Source organism: Orbicella franksi, chromosome 14 (genome assembly GCF_964199315.1).
Source record: "Orbicella franksi chromosome 14, jaOrbFran1.1, whole genome shotgun sequence".
NCBI classification, from domain to species: Eukaryota; Metazoa; Cnidaria; class Anthozoa; order Scleractinia; family Merulinidae; genus Orbicella; species Orbicella franksi.
In genome coordinates, this window is record NC_138158.1 from 10,334,631 (window position 1) to 10,356,720 (window position 22,090).

General features: G+C 37.3%; 2 protein-coding genes and 1 pseudogene across 3 annotated transcripts in view; 1 reads left to right on the forward strand and 2 right to left on the reverse strand.

Moving 5' to 3' along the window:
* LOC145468063 (uncharacterized) overlaps positions 1–22,090 on the reverse strand; it is a 146,041-nt pseudogene that overhangs the window by 121,269 nt on the left and 2,682 nt on the right. The window lies entirely within an intron of this gene.
* LOC145467078 (dual specificity protein phosphatase CDC14A-like) lies at positions 158–16,050 on the forward strand. The gene is made up of 19 exons (XM_081450599.1): positions 158–365; positions 458–548; positions 630–705; positions 2,978–3,070; positions 4,117–4,196; positions 5,579–5,645; positions 6,120–6,182; positions 6,661–6,697; positions 6,961–7,011; positions 7,333–7,507; positions 8,492–8,547; positions 8,647–8,734; positions 9,024–9,074; positions 9,416–9,483; positions 10,214–10,305; positions 11,103–11,302; positions 12,330–12,383; positions 12,902–13,009; positions 13,477–16,050. The coding sequence occupies exons 1-19, from the start codon at positions 320–322 to the stop codon at positions 13,538–13,540; spliced, it is 1,560 nt and encodes a 519-aa protein (XP_081306725.1). The 5' UTR covers positions 158–319; the 3' UTR covers positions 13,541–16,050.
* LOC145467080 (universal stress protein Slr1101-like) lies at positions 16,978–20,978 on the reverse strand. Its single transcript, XM_081450600.1, has 4 exons — positions 20,621–20,978; positions 18,572–18,661; positions 17,769–17,878; positions 16,978–17,181 (listed from the first exon to the last, which is right to left on the reverse strand). The coding sequence occupies exons 1-4, from the start codon at positions 20,691–20,693 to the stop codon at positions 16,978–16,980; spliced, it is 477 nt and encodes a 158-aa protein (XP_081306726.1). The 5' UTR covers positions 20,694–20,978.

Sequence of the window (22,090 nt, forward strand, 5' to 3'; positions counted from 1 at the left end):
AAAAGTCGCTGAAAATTCCGTAATCGGGTTGTTTTTTTAATTTTTTTAAAGTCCGTCAAACCCGATCAAAAATACTTTATTTCGTTCACAGAATGACACACCGTATAACAGTTCTTGTTGTGTTTATCATTTTATGCGCCCTAATGAATTCCTAATGTGCAATGGACGGGTCATCGCCCATGGCAACCCAATGCTCTGTGCTGTGATTGGTGGAAAAATGTAATGCAGTCGAAGCTTAGTAGAAGAATGGAGTAAACGCATTACTGGTGTTGTAGAGTTTTACGAAGATTTCTGTTCTTTTTTGCTTGTTTTTAACGTTATGGCCGACGAAAATGAGCTATCAAACGCATGCGAGTTTCTGAAAGGTATATCTGGGTCGTTTTTAATCCGCTGCCAGTATGGTTTACCACCAGAAATTGTGTGTTTATCGTAGATGTCCTGTGTGTTTTTTTTCCAGATCGACTGTACTTCGCCACTTTGCGAAACAAGCCTCGAAGCACCGTCTCTGTTCACTACTTTTGTGTAGATGATGAACTGGTTTATGAGAAGTAAGTGTGTTTTAATTTGGCTTGTTATTTGTCGTAAGCTAGCCTTCTAATTACTCAATTTGTAAACTTCTCTCGTTGCAGTTTCTACGCTGACTTCGGGCCCTTGAACCTCGCTATGTTGTACCGCTACTGTTGTAAATTAAACAAGAAGCTTAAGGTAAGCTTCCCTGTTTTAAATCGTATACTTCAACTTGTCGATAAAAATGTATTGATGAAGATATCGCATCCGATTGTGTGATACATGTTTTCAAATTCTGACTTTTTCCCCTGCCGTGGTTTCTTGTATCCTAGCGGACTTCGAGCTTCCACCGGTCGTAATGGAAGTAACTCACGCTTGTGGAATTAAAATTAGCATGCCTTTATGTGAATCAATGCTACGGCTTAGCGTCCTTAAAGCTTCCACGTCCCGTATTTTAAGGATTTTATGTTCATTCTGTTAAGTGATGTTGATAAACGACTGTATCACTCAAGATATGAATTATCATATAAAACACGATCAAAACATCGATGGAAGGTGTATGTTTCCTGCTTTCAAGTCTCGGTGATATTTGTTTATCACTAAGCTTCGTATTTGTGTCGTAGTCCCTTACTTTAGCACGTAAATATACCCTTTCCTTTCCTTGTTGCTTTGAAAACTTGGACAAGATCGTTTCAAAGCCCTGAGATCTTCATGTATGTTGTCATTCCACCATCGTTGTGGTTTCATGTACATAAAACGCAAGTTTCTACAACGGTTAGGTCTGTGGTTTGGAAATTTGCCTCGTGTTTTAAACAGATAAGTAAAACATGATATCGAATCACAAATTACATTACATACAAGATCCTCCTCTTTTTTCCGTAGATACATTCTTGAAAACTTCCTTTTCCGTGAAGTAAATGCGGATTCAATTAAGCTTGTACTTTAAATCAGGGCTTCCGCTAATTTGAGTTGTTTCATGTTGAGGGCTGCGATATTGTAGAATTGCGATCTTACATCTTTAGAATTCTTTCGTTCCCCTTATGATAGCACAAATTCTATGTGAGGTGTTTTTATAGGATTGCCTGAGGGTATCCTTTAATATACAAAGTTTTTATTTAATTTGAACATTTAATGAAATTAACATTTCTAAGAGTGACTAAAAAATTGTCTTTTTTTGTGATATTAATACGCCGACACTCTGCCAAAATAATTTAGTTTTCTTTGGCACAATATCGTGCAAGTTAATGTGTGTTCTTTTGTGTGTTTCATTTGCTAGCTAGAGCAAACTACGTGGTTAGTACAATAACACTGACCATGGTAATACTCTTTCTTTCAATTGGATATTCACATTTTCCCATTCTGGTCGTGAAATTTAATAAGTTGTTCCATGGTATATGCAGAACTGTGAAATTCTGTCACACCTTGTAACACAGAGATACTCCCTTCAACTGTTATATTGAACCTACATGTAAAGCACTGTACATAAATAATAAACATGGTGTACAAGCCACAAGGCATAAGAGGAATCTCCTTTCACATTCAAGAAGTCTGCACATCACAGCTACTGTACATGTAATAAACATTTGGCTAATATTTACATGTGACTCTACTTCTCTCTGGGGACTTCAGCAGGTGTGATGTAAAGTTATAGTATAATTCAAGGGAAATGTTCAATTTATTAAATATGTACTTGAATCCTGATTTCTCGAACCCTCGATTTTTCAAACCTTGTGATAACTTGCACCAAAAGTTGTTTTCCTCCGTCAGTCAAACACTGTAATTTTACCCTGGATTCCCTATCTACAATTTTCGTTCCCTTGGTGGTTTGGAAAATCGGGATTCCATGTTGCAGGGCTACCCTATTCCAAAAAGATGTCTCATTTTACGATTTAGTAGTCATATACATGTACCACTATGTATGAGCAAGTCCAAATATATTTAGTTATGTGTTTTTTATCCTTGTTCTACATGTAATAATGTTTATTTAGTTTTTAAAACCCTTTCTTGACCAGAATTCCAACCACAGCTTTGCACAGTTGGGGATCAGGATTTGAGAGTGTTATTGTAATTATGTATTTGCACTTGTACAAATTATAATTATTTACACTAATGAGTACTCCTGTTACTTTCTGGGTAAACATGTGACTTTAATTAAACTACTGTATTTGTTAATACTGTGACTTTGCTGAGCAATTATTACATCATACTGGGGCCATCTGTGCCAGTCAGTCCAAGATGGCGTTGAAACCCTGAAATCATCTAGCATCACAGTCAATACACATGGGACATTATAAAACCCACAGGTCTGACACAATTAGTATACGTTCTCTTATCATCTTATAAGGCAATAAAGGACTATCAGTGATTTCTCACCATGTGCGTGTAAATAAATATTACCAATTCTTACAGTTTAAAATGTTCCAGTGAAAACAGTTGTCAGCAATGCATCTTTGTTGGATTGTATTTGCAGTCCTTCTCACTAGCAAAGAAGAAGATTGTTCATTACACCTCATTTGACAGCAGGAAAAGAGCAAATGCAGCATATTTAATAGCAGCATATTCTGTAAGTACATGTATCATTCAAGGAAGTGTGATGCTGTATTTTTTTTAACTAATGATAATTTGCTGGGTTTATTATAAATTCTTATCCCTTACAGTAGTTGGATTGCCCCTTTTCACGGCTAATATTTAACTATGTTTAATGTGGTTTTTATGTATCCTGAAAAAACAAGATTGAGTGTAAAATATAAATGTTAGCAGCCTGATAACACTTAAACGAATAGAGATCATGAAAACTAAGCCCTCTTTTGTAATTTAATATACATTCAAAGTTGTCAAAACTATTTGGTTACCAGCAAAAATCACTATCTATTTCATGATTTCCTCTGGCTACTTGACTGAGCTATATTTTGCCTGATTCGTTACAGGGCTTGATAAAAACTCCAATTCCAGCTAAAAGCTCTCAAATTTTGCTTGCCCTGGGCAAGTCTTAGTTTGCTATTTCAATGAGTTAGTTAGCAGAGGCTTGCCTCATCCCTTGTCCATCAGGCATGAGAGAATGAAAAGCTACTTGCCCAATAGGAAACTCTACTTGTCCTGGATGACTGGATGGCACTTTTTTTTTAGCCCTGCCTTTAGTCAGTAAAATATGTCAAGTTGAGACCAGTGATATTGGGGGTTTTCAGGATCTGGATTATTTACTAAGTAAAAGTTAACAGGATACAGGACATTTGGGAGCACATGTAATCAGATTGATTTCTACAATGCAGCCTTGTATCTTTTGTGGACAAGTCGCAGTGATGACTGCGACTCAAGAGCCTCTGTTGAGCTACATACTAAACGTAAATGTTATATTATCCACTATCAATGTGGAATGTTTGGGGTTGAACCTCTGAGTCTCTCGATTGCGAGTGGCTGAAAAACTAAACACATTAAAAAAGTCGTTTATTCAGTAACCAAGTTTGCATTTGCTACATGTAACTTTCCCATCCCTTAGTTGGTTTCTTCAGTCTTAATTTACATGTACTTTCATTGCTTTTATTTTTATTGATTTTAATTTAGTGATTTTTCTAAAGTGTTGATGATTATGTTCTTGCTACATTTTCTCAGGTGATATACTTGAAGAGAACACCAGAGGAGTCTTACAGACCACTGATAAATGGTTGTAATCCACCATTTCTGCCTTTTAGGTATGTTGTCTTGAAGCTGTGACTTTGTACAGTGTATCTACAAGTTATTGACTGAGTGGGAGAGCCAGACGGGGAAATATTTGGCTTGAGGTTAGGACATACAGACCAAACAAAATGAGGTCCATGCATCTTAGTCAAGAGCCAAATATTTTCATGTCTGGCCCAACTTCACTCAGTTTGCAGGGCTTGACTTTCAGGGAAAAAACCATGGGGCCAGCTGGCACCTAAGTTTTCAGATTTAGTAGTCAGCAATAGTATTTCAGTGAAAAGCATGAAAGGTTATTCACTAGACTGAGTGAAAAGAAATTTGGTCACATTCCAGTGGTGACCCCAGCGGTTGCAACGTTGAGCTCTGTCAAAAAGTATGTTATCATAATTATGCCATTATTTAAAATTATTTTTTTTTGTAGAACAAGTAAGTGCCCATGGCATTTATATTAGGGCCATACTCATTCAAATAGATGATAGATGGTTCAGTTTTATATCACAGGGCTAGTGGATTTTACCAGTGGGCTGTAACACATTTTCCCGGGTAGTTAATTACAGCGGTTATCAATCACACACAACCTTCAGCGCAAAAGTGTCTAGACGAAACCTAAGTTTTGGTGGACATCAATTATCCCCACCTCCTTGCCAACTGTAAGCAAAATTTACAAAAAAAAACCTTGCAGTGGTCTGCTCGTAAAAATTATCATTTTACTTTCAGTATGAACGGCTAGCTCACATTAAAATATTCATTAAATATTCCTTGAAATTTATAACTGAAGACAGGCAGGTCAGGTTTCTCAATGGCCATTCGCATGCGTGAATGACCCCATGAGCAAGCAAATCTGCATGCAAACAAATTATGTCTGCACATATTTGTCTTGGGGCTACGGACTGAACAAGACTTAAACGTCTTATAAACCCTATAATTTTGTGAGGTAATAAGTTGTGATAAGTTGTAATAAGTTGTAAGTTGTAAGTTATAGGATTAAGTATTGTTCAGTCTGTAGCTCCAAGAAAAATATGTGCAGAAATAATTTGTTTGCATGTTGATATGGTTGCTCTCCGGGTCATTCATGCATGCGAATGGCCATTGAAAAACCCGACAAATGTCTTCATTTATAGATTTCAAAGAATATTTAATGCCAATGTATTTAGTGACCTGGCTGTTCATACCGAAACTAAAATGATAATTCTTACGAGTGGACCGCTGCAAGGTTTCACTTTTTCAGGTAAAGTTTGCGTGCAGTAGGCAAGGAGGCGGAGATGATTGACATCCACCAAAACTTAGGTTTTGTGAAGACATTTTTGTGCTGAAGGTCACGTGTGATTGATAACCACTGTAAAATTAGTGTCAGTAATGAAATTTTTGATAATGATCAATTTATTATTTTCAGGGATGCTTCCTTTGGAACTTGTTCATACAATCTCTCTTTAATGGATGTACTAAATGGTCTTTACAAGGTACATAACGTAACAGTAATTCAAACTAAAAACTGTGGTGAGATTTTACGGGTGTAGCATCTAAAAATGTTTTGTGATCATAGTTCTTTTATATTAATTTATGTGTAATTCATATTCTATATCATTCTATTGTAGTTTTAAAAGTCTACAATAAATGTGGATTAATTTAACGTGCTTTGAATTCAGTCATTTGATTACAGTTGTCGCAAATTTGTTGAAGCTTTGTATCTTTGCATCAAGATATCAAGTCTGTCATGTATGTCGGAATTTTATCAACGATAATAAAACTTCTCTCTAGTAAATCCATCCCAATAAGTCAAGTCAGTAGAGTGTAAATTATTATCTTTATAAGAAATTTATGTTTAGTGGTATTTCAAGATTAATAATCTTTCACAAATAAGTTACATGTAAGAGTCCTATATACATGTATTATGTTCATTTGGTAACTATCATGTGATTCATGTCAAATTTTAGGCATGGCAAAATGGATTTTTTAACTTTGATACTTTTGATGTCGAAGAGTATGAACATTACGAGGTGAGAATCTTTCTAATTTTTGTTAATATATAATTTGCATGTCGACTCTAGCTTAAGGTTGTGTATGGCTACAACACAGCAGCAATAACCCAATAAAACCTGGCGGTTGTGTTTTGATTTGTTCTTGGACAAAACAATAAAATTAATATGACTCAGTCCTCTAGGTAAGACGAGTCTGAGGTCAAGAAACCAACAAGGTCAGCTCGCTGAAGTTATAGAAATGTTACAGCAGTATACTTTCAGCGATAAATGGTTATTGACCATTTGGACTTCCTTATTAACTCGATCCTTGCCTTTAAAACTTACATGTACACTGTATCTCCTGGGAAACCTTGTTGCTCTCTACAAGACAGTATCTAGTCATGTTTATATGCATGCCTCTTTCCACTCAGGTGTACATGACAAACAAAAAGCCCAGTGAAGGCATTTTCGTACTACTTGTAACTGGTTTTTTTTTCTTCTTTTTTTTTTTTTGCAGAGAGTTGAAAATGGGGATTTTAACTGGTTATTACCAGGTTAGAACTAAATTATTTTATTTTTTATTCACATCTGTACAGACTGTGCAGTCTATAAAATTATCTCTGTGGTTGAGGAAATCTTGCAATTACACAAGTCCCAATGTGTAACTCGCATTGCTTGTTGCTTTTTTAACTTTAATTTTGGCTGTCTCAGAAAGTCACTTTGTATACATGTACGTTTATATGTTAAATAAAGTTGCTGACAGTGAAGTTACATGATTGTAAAAAGTTTATTTAAATAATCTTGGACTTTTTTTCAGATAAATTCTTGGCATTCAGTGGACCTCATAATAAAAGTAGAGTTGAAAATGGTAAGCATGCCAACTTTTGATAGGAGTAAGATTTATATTTACTTTATATACTTTAAATTAGTGTTTTTAGTTACTGTGCCAAACTTGTCATGTACAGCTGTAGCCAACATGAATTTCAAGATGGTACATACAGTGTACATGTACTCTGACTAGTTATGTTAACTTGAAATACTTCTTGAAATACTTCTTGTCTTGTAAATACACTGTAGGTTAGGCTCAAACATCAATCTTAAGATTTGAAATTATTACATTTCTATGCTGTTAAATAGCTCACTGCAATATTTCATGTCAATTTAAACTTCCCATTGTCCTTTTTCACAGGTTATCCTTTGCATGCACCAGAAGCCTACATTCCGTACTTCAAAAAGCATAACATAACTTCAGTCGTTAGACTCAACAAGAAATTTTATGATGCAAGGAGATTCACAGATCATGGAATAGAGCATTTTGACTTGTTCTTTGTGGATGGTACAGTGCCAAGTGATATGATAGTCAGGTCAGTTTTGTTTTAATTTAATATTATTTTATATTATTATATGGCTGTGTCTCACAAGGACTGGGAACTACCGAATTCATGAATTTGATTGGCTGCGGTCGATATTGACCGCGGTCTAGATTTTCCCATCTAGACCGGCATCTTGACCGTTTACATTTTGCCGTGAAAACGTTGCAAACTAAACACAAAAATATTGGCTACTTTCTTCCAAAATATTAGTTCCAGAAAATATCCATATTATGGAAGTGTGAAGCCTGATGAGGAAAAAAAGGAAAGAGGACGAGTTTGGCAGAATTAAGTTCATCTCACCGCTGTCAGTTAGTACATGCAAACCAGTTACATTAAACGAATTAAGTTTTTCTTGTTTGCCATATAATAAACATCTTATTAACCGAGCTTAGTCGATCTGTATGTGAGAATCTTGACCTCGGTCGTGTGTACAGACCTCACTGCGTTCGGTCTGTACTCCCGACCTCGGTCAAGATTCTCCCATACAGACCTCCTGCTCGGTTAATAAGAGCTAAATATTGCACATGTTATATTTTAAACTGAAATTTTATGTTTACCACTATTTACTATGTGGAGAAGATGACACAAAATTGTTTTGTTTGCATTGTGCCACTGACTTTTAGTAAGCCGACAGCAAAGGTTAAAAGTAACATTTCAGTTTCAATTTCAATTTCATGTATTAAGTGTTTTTTGGTAACTGTCTTTTGTAAAAAGGCTGTCATTAGCTTGGAAATTTTGGTTGCAAATATCAATGTGTGTTCTCATAATGGCAGCTTTTTACCATGGCCACCAAAATGGGCACAGCTGAGAACATTATGCTTCAGTGCATGTTCTTATTAATAGTGAACTGCTTTTAAATCTCTAGTAAGCCTCCTGGCTTGAGTTGCCATTGTATTCTTTTTGAGCCTATGATTCTGAACTTGCATGTATAGTTGTGTGCATGTATATACTGACAGAACTTCTTTTTATAACCAGGCGGTTCTTGACAATAGCAGAAAATTCAAAAGGAGCAGTTGCAGTTCACTGTAAAGGTGAGATTTTAACTTTTCTTCATTGAATACTTGACTGTTCTAAATGTATCTTCACTTGACGTACATGTATGCTAAAATTTTTTGAATCTACCTTTTCAGCTGGTCTCGGTAGAACTGGTACATTGATTGCGTGTTACATGATCAAGCACTACCGATTTACTGCTGCAGAAGCCATTGCGTGGTTAAGGTAAGACATGATTTGCTGTTGAGTCTAATCTGTGACAAAGTGCTTTGTTTAAGAAAAAGAAAACATTTTCTCCCTGTTTTTATGGAGTTATGGTAAAATTCTGAGAGAGCGTGAAAAAGCTGTTGCAAAACAAGCCACAGGTGGTTGTACAGCTCATAGCTTGCTTAGTTGTCTGTGTTTTTATCAAGCTTCAGAAGAATGGCTTTTTAGTTTTAGCGTGCACTTTCTTGCTGAGTATTGTCTAAAATCTTGTAATGATGACCAAATCCTTTTCTTTTTTTAACTAAAGAATATGCCGTCCGGGATCAGTGATTGGGCCACAACAGAACTTTTTAGAAGAGTAAGTCCAGCAGGTTTTCTTGTACTCTGTACATGTTTCTATAAACACTTGTGTGTGAATTATCTTTTGGTGTCCCTAAGTAAGATTTGCACAGGATTTAGGAGAGCATTGCATTAGTCCTATGACAATCAACATATCTTTATTTACATGTACCACAAGTGACCACATCGTGAGACAAATGATAGTACTTTTAATTATTAATTATAAATTGTACTTCACTGCAGCGAACAACTGCAACCTTTTTTATGACATCAAAGGACTGTAAGCCAGTTTGCTAACAAGTTTGTTACTGATTGAGTTGTTTCCTACTGCCCTTAATAACTTTTTTTGTTGTTCTGTAGAAAACAAGCAAGTTTATGGATTCAAGGTGACATTTTTAGAACAAGAGAAAAAGAGAAAGCTGAGAGAGGTTTGTTTTGTTTGCTTGTTGACGTGAAACACTTTAACAGTGCTTGTTTGTCCCACCAGTTTCTTAGGCGCCTTTTAAAACACCAGTGACGTTTTCAGAGCCCTTGCTCTTCATGTTGGTTTTAGGTATCTAGAGAGGGCAATTAATTCGGTGAGATGGGAATGTGACGTGACAATTTGAAGCCTGCAAACCCGCATTGAAAAGTCGTACTCGTACTCAAATCTAAAGTCTCCTAATAACAGGAAAACTATTTGGCTCTTTGGAAGTCTTGTTAAAATGTAATTGGTCAAATTTGATCAAGATGACTTTGCTTGTTTTGTTGTCGGTGTAAGTATGTAAATTATATTATTTAAATTATAGTATTGATGGTAATCATTGTTTGTTAGGTCTTGGACTTCAAATGTGATACTCAGTCATGCAGATTGAAACTTTAAATCTCAAAATTTCTAGTCCGTTTTATTGTGTGTCTAACAAAAATTGTAAAAAATATTGTATTGATTTTATTCTAACCATGGAATTAAGTAGCACTTTTCCATTAGTGTTACATGTTCATGTATTCGTAGAAGGAACCTTTCCTATAGCAAAGGCTTAATGAAAAATTTGGACTGTAATCAGAGTGCTAAAAAGAAACTTTCCTGGTGTGTTAAGTTTACCAAGGAATTTCTGTCAGTGATTATTCTCTTACGAATTAGTTATTTACTTTTTTTCCTTTCATTATTCAAAATACCAGGAGACAAATGTGGTGTAAGCAGACTCATTAGTGGTGTGGACACAATCAAGATAGAAGATTCTGTGAATACAAGACCGGGGAAACTTTACAAGGTAAATTGGTGTTAAAGGGACTCATGCATTTACCATTTACCATTTATTTTGGTTTGTAGTTTTGTGTCACCATGAGTCACATGTATTTCAGACATGTACAGGAAGTTAAATGTTCCGAAGGCATCTCAACTTGCTCATAATTCATCAAGTTAAAACGAAAGAAATCAACCATGATGACATTTGGAAAGGAGTTTTTCAACGTAATCAGCTTGAATATTTTGGATTTTTGTTTCTTCGATTTCTTCCTGCAGTTAAGAAGCTTTAGTTTTGATGGAGAAGATATCTCAGAACACTCCAGATAGTGTTTCATCACATTTTGCAAGCTCCTCGAAATTTATCAAAAATTCCCTGCTACGTACATGTATCTTATAATATTCTCTTTCATCATAGGCCTGCAGTGCGTGCAGAGGGCTTCATTATCAAGCACTCTGCACGCATTGCAGGCCTATGATGAGGGAGAATATTATTTCAACTCTCTTCGTAGCGTTTAGAAATTATGTGATGAATCTTTTTCTGTCATGGTTAATATATTAATTGAAGAGCAAGACAAAAAGGACCAGTACATCTTTTGACAGGCGGCTGGCAGGCTGTTTTTCGCCTCGAAAACAGGCAGAGAGTATGAAGCGCGACACTTCAGACTAGAAGGGATTGGAACGAGACATAAGCTCAGCACCATCCCCAGTTCGTCAGTACCGCCCTTTTTGCGTTCGCGTTCACTCTTCTGACTCTAAGAGGAAAGACCGACTGCCAGCAGTCTGAACACTTTTCTGATTAATGATTATTTTCTCTGCTTCAAGGATTTAACACCCATCCTACGTGCTACCCCAACATCAGCTGCGGCGTTGATAAGTGAGCGTAGTAGTATTCTGTCTACCAAGGAAGTGACGATTAAAGATTCCAATGACAATGAGGAGACAACTCAAGGGGATGAATTAAGGCGGCTCAAGACAAGTCGTGCTCTACGGCACCCACGCTCAGCAACAACAGGGGCATTAAAGTGAGTTGGTTAGCCACCTTGTTTAACAATGTGTGCATGAAAATACTGCTCATGCAAATGGTCACACACTAGGGTTTCATCAACAAATGTCAAAGTTAAGGCATAATAAACTAAGAGACAGAACAACCTTGTACAGCGTTATAAGCAGTACCACGTGAAAGTACTGTTCAATAGCTTTCATTTGAATAGTCACACACTAGGGTTTCATCCACACACTTAAAAATTAGAACCACCTTTTACAGCATAATAAACAGTACCACATGAAAGTACTGCTCAATAGCTTTCATTTGAATAGTCACACACTAGGGTTTCATCACACACTTAAAAGTTAACCATCTTGTGCAGCATAATAAACAGTACCACATGGAAGTACTGCTCAATAGCTTTCACTTGAATAGTCACATTAGGGTTTCATCCGCAGACTTAAAAGTTAGAGCCACCTTGTACTGCATAGTAAACAGTACCACATGAAAGTACTGCTCAATAGCTTTCATTTGAATAGTCACACACTAGGGTTTCATTCACACACTTAAAAGTTAACCATCTTGTGCAGCATAATAAACAGTACCACATGGAAGTACTGCTCGATAGCTTTCACTTGAATAGTCACATTAGGGTTTCATCCGCAGACTTAAAAGTTAGAGCCACCTTGTACTGCATAGTAAACAGTACCACATGGAAGTACTGCTCAATAGCTTTCGTTTGAATGGTCTCATCGCATACACTTAAACGACAGAACAACCCTGTACAACATAATAAACTGTACAATAGTTAAGTACTGCTCAATAGTTTTGTTTGAATGGTCACACACTAGGGTTTCATCCTTAAAGTTAAGAACAACCTTTTACAGCATAGTGAACTGTACCACATGAAAACAGTTTTCAATAGTTTTGTTTGAATGGTCACACAGTAACCTACGAGCAGGCTCACCTTTGAGTCTCACGCGACAACGACACAAGTCAGCACAGCGTTAATAGACTGCAATTTAATCGAACCTGTGGTTGAATGGTTTCTTTTTTTCTTACAGATTGGATGACGCGAGGGTTGGTCATACGCGTTCTACAACGGGACAGTCTTTGAAGTAAGTGAAGCACGTAAAATGTACACAAAACTTAAATCATATTTCTTCGTTTGAAATGTAGACAGACGTCTTATTCAGTGAGCACCTTTGGAAATTCTCACTGTGGTGCTGTGTCTGTGTTTTATACGGTAATTAGAAAAAAGATCGTAGATGGGCAGATTGAGAGATGAGAAGGTAAAAAATAAAATAAAAAACACTTGAAGGAGCTCAGTCATGGCATTTTGAATTATTTTGGCCGTGTACAAAATTATCTTTAAAGTAGCAGAAACCTGAAAATGCTATGTACTAAGATAGAAAAGCACCAAAGAGGTAATAATAAACGGTAAAGGAACAAGGATGGTCAAGGATGGAGAAGATTAACACGGATTGCAAACGACGAACTTGAAAAATTTAGGCTTCACTTTTCAAGTTGTATAAAGCGTGACGTAGCTCCTTTAGGGAGACGGAAAGGTTGTTGGCAGAGAGGTACTTGTATAACGAGATACTGACAGGAAAGTTTTCTTACATCACTGTTGCAGGCTTGCAAACACGGCTGGCATGCAGTCAGTCATGTCACCGCTAAAGACCTCCAAGGTTTCCACTCTACCACGAAGGACAACAAGGACATCATCGCACATGTTGCGGAGGTAAAGAATTGCAGAACAATGCTCTACTAAAGAAATGAGCCATTTTCATTTGGTGGGGATACAAATGGTTATGTACAGTTTAGTATGCATGGGGTGAGACTTAATTAGTCAGACAGCGTTATATGATTAAGGTTTAATCACCAGTTTCTGGTGACTGCCTTTTACAACTTCAGTCAAAGTTGACAGACAGAAAGACAGACAGACAGACAGACGGACGGACGGACAGACAGACAGGCAAGTAGGCAGATAGATAGACAGACAGACATATAGACATTCAAATACAGGCTTCTTGAGATACTTGACCCAATTAAAACACTCCAAAACAATACAGAGTGCTAAGTTTTCTAAGTGCTAAGAATCAGAGGGTTTACATGTTAGGGTTTACATGTCGTGCAGCCTAACAGTTATACATGTTTTATCTTTCGATGATAATAACATTTTAAAAACTTTTCGTCTTTTGTCCCCAGTCGTATGACGTCATCCCGTGTTAGCAGCAGAGCCCTCAACCTTGCAGCTCTGGCGAAGACATAACTAAGTTATGACTACATAGTAGAATAATGTGTTCCAATACCACTGAAAACCGCTGGTTCGGTAAGTCGTCGGAGTACCGGGCCCGGCTGTTCAAAGCAGGTTGAAACTAGTCCAGGATTAACTTTGAATCCAGTTTTGAAAGTTATTAGCGATCATTTCTTTTAGTTGCTGCCGTCTGAAAATGTTTTAACCTTTGCACAGAGGCAACCTGTAACTTGAAGTTTAGTAGGAAAAAACCTTTAGTTGATGAATTTTTATCCTGAACTAGCGTCAACCTGCTTTCCAGCAGCCGAGCCAGTCTGGCTGTATCCTGCAAAAGTACTACATTTTTGGTTCACCTGTTATGGACGAAAAATATAGCTTCTTTTTGCGGGTTACTCTGACTGAGTCTAGCAAGTGTGAAAGCTTTAGCGCAATGTTGGGCGTAAAGATTAGTGTTAAAGACATGGAAACACTAGTCGGTCAGCGAAGACTGCAGATAGCATGGAATATAGTATGGTTAGTGTAGGGCTCGATAAAAGGCTGAAAAGTGGTCTGGCAATTTTACGATTGGATGTGTTTGTTGCTTATTCGTAAAGTTCATTGTAGTATTTGTATGACGGAGCTGTGCCTCGTTTCAAAAGAAGCCAGTTTTAGTGCTGTACAAAATTATCTTGTACATGTGCAGCAAAAATCGTGGTTTGCGAGGTTTAAAGATTAATGAAGGATTTTGAAAGGTTTTGGACGCACGGAGAAGATTCAAAGATGTATTCAAAGTACACGATTAATGTGTATGTTACTATGAATCTTCATGGAGGTTTTTTGAATGTTAAAGTGGCGCTTTGTACAGTGTACAATCTCCTAATTCACAGATTCTATTTTATCATAATAGTACGTTGATAGTAAGTTATTGTTTTTATGAGAAGTCAAATGATCAGCAAAATTTGCTCAAAAAGCAATTATCTTATCAACTTTCGGCAAGATCGAAAGGTTATAACTTTATTGAACAAATGGTACTATGTCCATACATGTATAAAATAAGTGTGATTCCTCCAATACGTATTTGTTATGGTGAATATGGCCGTATGTGGTCTGGGTACCATACACGCGTCCGCCGTATCAGGTTAAATAGTTACTGGGGAGTGTAAGAAAACCACGACGCCAGCGGCAAGGGAACGTCGCTAAACAGAAGGCTTAATGCTCAAGTAGAACAATGGCTGTGCACTGCGTTATAATTCTTGGTACATTTCTCTGCCGTCCTCTACAAAACAACAACGTGAAATGACCACATTCTGCGTTGTTTGGAGAACGTGAACGACGAGAGCTAACCTTTTAAGTTTCTATTTCAAATTTATCGCTGTGTTCCAGATTCAGTTGCGTGATAGTTTTGACAGTGATAAAAACAAACAGAAATGACTTAAGATTATCGCGGGATTCGTAGATAAAATATAAATTCACTTTAAGGTTTTTAATTGAGGATTGCCGTCTTGGTACTTAAACTCCCTAGTAGCATGACCCTCTGGGACAATTACATCTCTTTTCCTCAATGTGGCTCCTAGTTAGTTAGAATGTAGTTTTGGGGCTGTTTGTTTGTTTGTTGCGTAGAATTTCGGTAGCAGTCGTAACTTTAAACTGTCAGAAAACTAGGGTGTCGAAGAAACAGTGTGGTTCTTCAATGAAAACAAAATAAATTTCTACGGTATATCCTAGCAGTAGTCAAAGGAACTCGAATTTAACGTGTACCAACGTATACTCACCAACAAACTAAGTGAACTAGAAGCCATATTGATAGAAAGAGATTAAATTAATCTTAATCAATTCTTAAGCAAACAATGATTTGCGATGATATATAACTTTAAAAGCGTGATATATGCCCCTTATTCATGTACAATTCCGTCTAGTGACAGTTTTTAAACGTATACATTTGTATTATAAATTATTTTTGTATGGAACATTTCCAAAACAGAGATGCGATTTTAAGGGTTTATTGTTTTAGTGGTAATTAGTTAAGGTATTTTAGCTACAATTTCTTAACTACACGTAGTGTACTGTGCAGAATTTTTAACCATTCATCTTATCTACAGACCTTCTCAATGCATAAAATACGACTGTTGTCATACAGTACTTGGTGTGAAAGAAAATGCTTGTTAGAAGCTCTATTTATTGATGTAGTTTTTATCAAGTCTTAGTTTTATGGACAAACCTACATAACCCACAGAGGCGCTTTGCTCAATCAAAATAACCTACCCTGCGAGCAAGCACTTCAGGAGTAAGCGGTTGGTCCCCAATAGAGCATGCTTGCAGGCTGGAAGAGGGGCAGTTTCCATGTATTAAAATTCTAGCGTGGCTCGTAGGCTTACTGGTTTTGAACAAAATCATATTGAGGATGATTCTCTTAAGCGAGCTAGGTTAAATATTTTGATATATCGAAATTGGCTCGATGCAAGACGCTCAAACGTATATTGTTCTGATAGCTGTTGAATGAACTTGCTTAACCAAGTTGTGTTCCGCAGCAAATTGCGGTTTTCGTGAGACATTACTAGTTAGCATCAACGTTTTATTTTAAACTCGCGAGTAATCTGCTCTCTTACCGTATTCTTAATGCACCCTATACACTGGGGAAATGGTGTTCCTTTCGTTTGCTTTTTTATTCAACGTAACCTGTTTGTATGTATCACATGGTTGTAATATAACGTTTACTAATAAAACATTCTACAAATATTCCAGTTGAATTTGCAATTGCATGTAGAGTAACAAAATCTTGCGTTAAAGAAGCCCGTTCAGCTTTCAGACTGTGGGATAATGGATGTGGAAATGAACGCAGCATGAAAAAATAAGCAAACAACGAAATGCAATAAATTCTCCCTCGTTTTTGCTGTTGCATATTGCTTGGCACGTTTCCTAGAAAAGCATTCCATGCTGATGAGGTCAGTAACTCTCCCGAGATCTGTGCGGATTACGTTAGGTTGATCTGGTCATCAAAGTTTTACCTTTTACGTGGCACCTTTCAAGTAATACAGCAAACGTGAAGGACCGTGTTCGACCAAATTTCCATCACATAGAAGAGAGTTAAAAATACGACGCTTGACGAAGTTCGGGGTGTTTGGAAATGTGGTCAAACACTTGAGTCTTGGATATATCTTTTTAATCGATTCAAAAACGAACGAGATATCGGAGAAAAATCTACGCTAATTAAAGGTCAGATATCCAAACACCGTCACGGTCTTGGTTTCATTTGTTTAAACTAAAAATACCAATTTTCTGATGAAGTTAAACTTCGCTTTTGTTTTATTGGGGCATTCAAATGTTACAAGGATATTTTTAACATGGGTAGTTTAACTTTGACTGGACTTGCGCGAGAAAACGTTCTTGGTTACTGTTCTTTGTTTCAATATTCTTTGGTTATAGTTATCACGTAGTAAGTTTGTTCTTTTTCAAACGAAAGAAGTACCATTGTGTCAGCGGTTGTCCCCCGGAGGAACCATCAAGACCGGCACATTCATGTGCTGCGTGACGTAATCACAGACACTTCCTAGGATTGTTCGTCTTATGGTGCCCAGCCCTCTACTGCCTAAAATGATACACTCGGCATTTTGTTCCTTTCCTGCAGTGCAGATCACGTGACCAATCGGTCCATATGCGTAAATAGTCTTGAAGGGAACCTGAAAAATGAAGAAACTGTTTTGTCAAAAAATGGCGTATTTTGATCACTCTCGTACATTAGCAATGCAATCATTCAATAGGCCATTTTCGAATTACCCTTGGCCTCTTTCTCAAAGCGATTTTGGGTGCCCATCCTTTAATATAATAAAAATGAGATTTCATTCACAAGCAAATTAACTTATTTTGATGTGAATGGTTGTGCACCAGGCCTCGCTTTGATAGAAAAGCTTAGGGCAACTCAGAAATGGGCTATCGAATGAATATCCCAATAGTGAGCCGATTACTTACCAATTAGACTACTAAACCAATCTCAAACTGTAAAAACCAAGAGATTATGATCCTGATCATATTCTCTTAAGTCCACGTTTTTGAATCAACAGCTGGCTACAGCGTTGGCCAAGAGTAATTATAATTAACTGCAATCGTCTTTTTCGGTTTTGCATTTTGAAATTAATGAAACACGAGACACTATAATGAAGAAAATTTCAAGATGCCTTTGGCAAACAAAACTGAATAAGGGTCGCTTCGGTAGAATCTCTATCGTACTCCTAAAACATTTTTCATTTAGACTAGACTGTTTAGTAACCTCTATATCTTTGCACTTCTTCTCATATTTGCTTAATATCTCCATTGCCTTTCGTTCTGCCTTCTGTAGCATTCGTTCCCACTCCTCCCGTGACGGAATGCTCATGCAATCTGTAACGGCAATAAAATTTAGGATTTAGAAAGTCATGTTTAAAACAATAGTTGTCTAACCATAAAACAGAGCTGTAATTCCAACTCAGACTGTAAAGGGAGGTTTGACTGTAATAGGCTGGTTATGAAGACTACGAGTAGTCTCTCTTCGGGGCGGATTTTTCTTAGGAGGGGGTGCACCACTAGGGAATGGCATAACTGACTGGTGAGGTAAACAAATTTTAAAAGTGAAAACAAAGAAGGCTTCATTCGGGGGGGGGGGGGGAGCGCACCCCCTGCACCCTCCCCCAAGATCCGCCCCAAGAAATTTGCGAGAAAAAGTGGCCGCACGAAATCCTGGGGGCGAAAAAGCGCACTTCTAGCCCCCAGGACTTCGCGTAGCCTATTTTTTCTTGACATCTTCTTCTGCTTTCACGCACGACGGACTAAGCGAAAGAGGGACTACTCGTAGTCTAATGGTTATGTTGCGAGACTGTGTGAATTGTTGGCGGGAAAGCAATGAGGAAGTCTCTTTGTTTTCCTTTTCCAAAGAATTATAGTTTAGAACGACTTTTTATTAACTAAGTTATTGTGAAATCGTCTGATGTTCCCTTATAACAAGATGCTTTATGCCACTTTTGATCTGTAGGGATAAATAGATAGCACATCATAGTTTCTTCTGTGAACACTAGCATTGCCAGTTGACATTCTTACTTGCAAAAGTTGGTGGTGGAGTAATGGGTGATTCGTACACATGAACAAACACCACTTGGTCGCCATCCTTTCGAAACTTGTCAGCATACCCTGTAGTAGTTCATCAGAAACTTTTATTAATAACCCAACACTACTCTTAGAGTGCAAATATACAAGGCATTTGTACTGTTGAAAACCTGTTTAACAGGTTATTTAAGCTGCCTTATTTATCAGCAAATTAAACAAAGTTCATAGCTTGCCTGTTTTGGGAAAGGAAACTAATTGGATGATAAATCTATTATTAAACCTATAAGTGTGAATTATCGCTGTCATTTCAATTCGTCATTTACCTGGGTCTATGGGCGAGAAACTTTTGTACAGACTTACACAGTATACGACAAACCAGAACTTCTAATAGCCAGGGTACAACTTTTTGCTTGTATAATTATATGGAAGGCATTCTGAAATTTCTTATCATGACCAGGGACCGCTTATACATTAGTTTCTTAGATTTGTTCCTTTAAAATTTTGTAGAGAGCGTTGCTCTGTTCAGTTACTTCCAGAAGTCCCCTTTCTTACGTTTGTGAAGCGAGAAGAAACAAAAGATAATTTCTTATACGCCCGGTTTTCTTATTCGGCGAGAACTTTACCAACAACCAGACATCACACCGCCATGTTGCTGTGAAAATGATCGAAAATCTGAGCTGTCATACTTCATACGTACATGTCATACATTCCAGTGAAATACAGTTGTCTTAGTTTTTTTCTGCTTCTTCCGGGATGGACGTGACAAATTTGCAGAGATCAGAGCAGGCTTACTCTTCACTGCTTCGACAGTTTTCAGTTTCACGATACAAATTAATTTAGAATAAATAGCCCCAAAATGGTTAATTTTCTGACACAAATTATATTGACCTCTTTTGGACACTCCAATAATCGGAACAAAATTCTGAAAGGAAATGATAAAATTTTGCTTCAAAACTAACTGTGAATTAATGTTGAGAAATCATTGAAGGCGCTTGGATGACCATGCAAAGCTAAATATTAGATCAATTTGCTCGTGCGTGTTATCAATTACGATAAATATTTCTTTTCGCGCTCTAACAAAACGTCGGGTCAAAGAACCTCACTCGGAAATGCCGAGGGCTTCCCGTCTGCCAACCGAGGATCTCACGAACACCTGCTTCATATATGTGCAGGTGACGCGCTCCCCTAATATGATAACAAATAATAATCTGGCTCGAAGCCGAAAGCAAAATGCTAATTTGCGGCTTTACATTTGCAGGAAAATAAAAACAGCAGAGTTTTAAGGTTGTTTTCAGGAACAAAACAATATGTTTGAATGATGTCTTGTGGCTAACCGACTTAGTAAAAAGCACATTTGACGAATTTTCTGGAGGTAATTCACCACCACAAGTCGCTTAATTTATTGAATAACGCCCCAGTCGTGCCTTTCGTCACGTCGATAGCTGAAGATTGATGAATTTCTAAGCATGCATAATGGTTTTGCTTTATTTGACGTTCTTAGATCTTTCTTTCATTTTTTTCTGCGAGCATTTCAACTTTCGAAAGCTAGCCCGGTGTTTAATGTTTCCATCTGTTTAGACGGCTCGCAAAAAGCACAGAAAGCTAGTGACAATATGTTGAAAAGGCTAGGATAAAATTTGAATCTTTGTACACAATAACGACGGCATCAAGCATTTCGTCATTTCTTCGATACTGCAGCCGAAGACTTTTGTGACTGCAAGGCACATAGCGCGTTTCCGAGCGTAACAACAAAGCCAACCCTAGGAATGAGCTAAAGAGCTTGCTTGCTTTGTGCATATCCTTGGTAACCGTGACATATAAAACACACTTTACAACTTTGTTTAAAAAGGTGTTTCGCTACGACAACACTAGCAATTTTTCTTTATTCTTACGAGTTTCATCTTTCATTTCATCATTTGCAACGAGTGTCATCTCAGACAAGAAGAAAATTCCCAAGCTGATGCTTAATAGAATTCTTCAGCGACAGCTTCCACTTTAAAAACCTTACGATAATAATAAAAAGTAAAATATATTTTTACTCACAGTTGAAGGCCCTTTCGCTGTAAACACTTCCATCAACTGCAACCAAAATGGTTCTAGGACTAGGCGAGGGCATCTTGTGTGTTGATTGTACGCCTATTTTAAATAACGCTGAAAAATACTGAAGCTCGTTCGTGACAGACGACTCTCATGAAGTGTCAAAATCAAGATTGAAGGCCAGATATGCTTATTGCATGTTGCTAAAATGATTTCCGCTTATTTGGAAACCCAATCAGTGTCCTCACCAGCATTAATAATTAACAGAAACATTGATAAATTGTTTGAATACAACAAACAGGTAAAATTAAAACGATTTATAACTTATGCTTATGGTTTGTAAAAAAGGTAGAAAATCTGTTTAAAATAATAATAAAAAAAAAAACTTGAGGCTATTATTTTCCATAGATTATGGCTTCAATTCAAACTTCCATGAGGAAGCTTCATTGCTTCTGTCTGAATAACTGCACATATCTTATTATCTGTCAAGTCAGCTATGAAAGTTGGCAACCACGCGAAAAATCCGTAGACAGACAACAAACATCATTTGGCGCGAGATTAAAATATGCACGCTATTCATCTGTGAACATTATCTCTTCTAACTAGCAGACGTTTCTCCCGAGAAAAATTGTGAAATTCGAAGGAGATATATGAATACAGATTGGCAGATTAATGTCCACAGGCTAACTTGAAAGCGAGGTACAAATTTTAGAATGGCACCAAGAAATAAACTAAGAATCGGATGGCGAGCCAGCATTAGCCATAGCAGTTACTCTCTCTTCGCATGTTCAGGAACCATCATTAAATTTAAACGCATGGGCACTGTTAAACCGGAACATGCGTTGAGCGTTGACCAAAAATGTTGACCAAAAATGCGCGGGCACTGGGAACGAGATTGTATTTGTCGAGCAAGACTTTTGTCACAACAAAATACCCTTACCATAAAAATCTATTTAAAAATCTCGCCAATTAACAGACGAAATGCAGACTGGTAAATAAGAAATGGTAAGCGTGCAGCGTGCAACTATCGAGTTATGGATGCACGTGGGAGGCCGCTAAGTACGAAAGAAACGTAAGAGTCACACTAGGCGATCGCCGAATGCGACTCTAGCTTCTTGTGTGCTTAGCAAACCTCCCAAGGGCATTCATAACTCGATAGTTGCACGCTGCACTCTTAACATATCTTTTATAATAATATACATGAAAAAATTACTCGATTCTGATTGGCTGAGAGCAGTGCAGTTCAAGTGTAACACCAATGCAAATTAAACATCGTAATTCTGGATTATGATTGGCTGAAAGACAGTAGGAATTTTTCGAAGCTAATGATATTACGTAAAATGACGAGGAAAATTTTGTGCGGAAACTTTGAAAAAAGTTTCCTCGAATGCGAAAAAATGGCTTCAAGAAAGGTCTTCCGGCCGTGACTTCCTCCACGCAAATTTTTTCATGTCTATGCCGAAGCGGCTCTCGCAA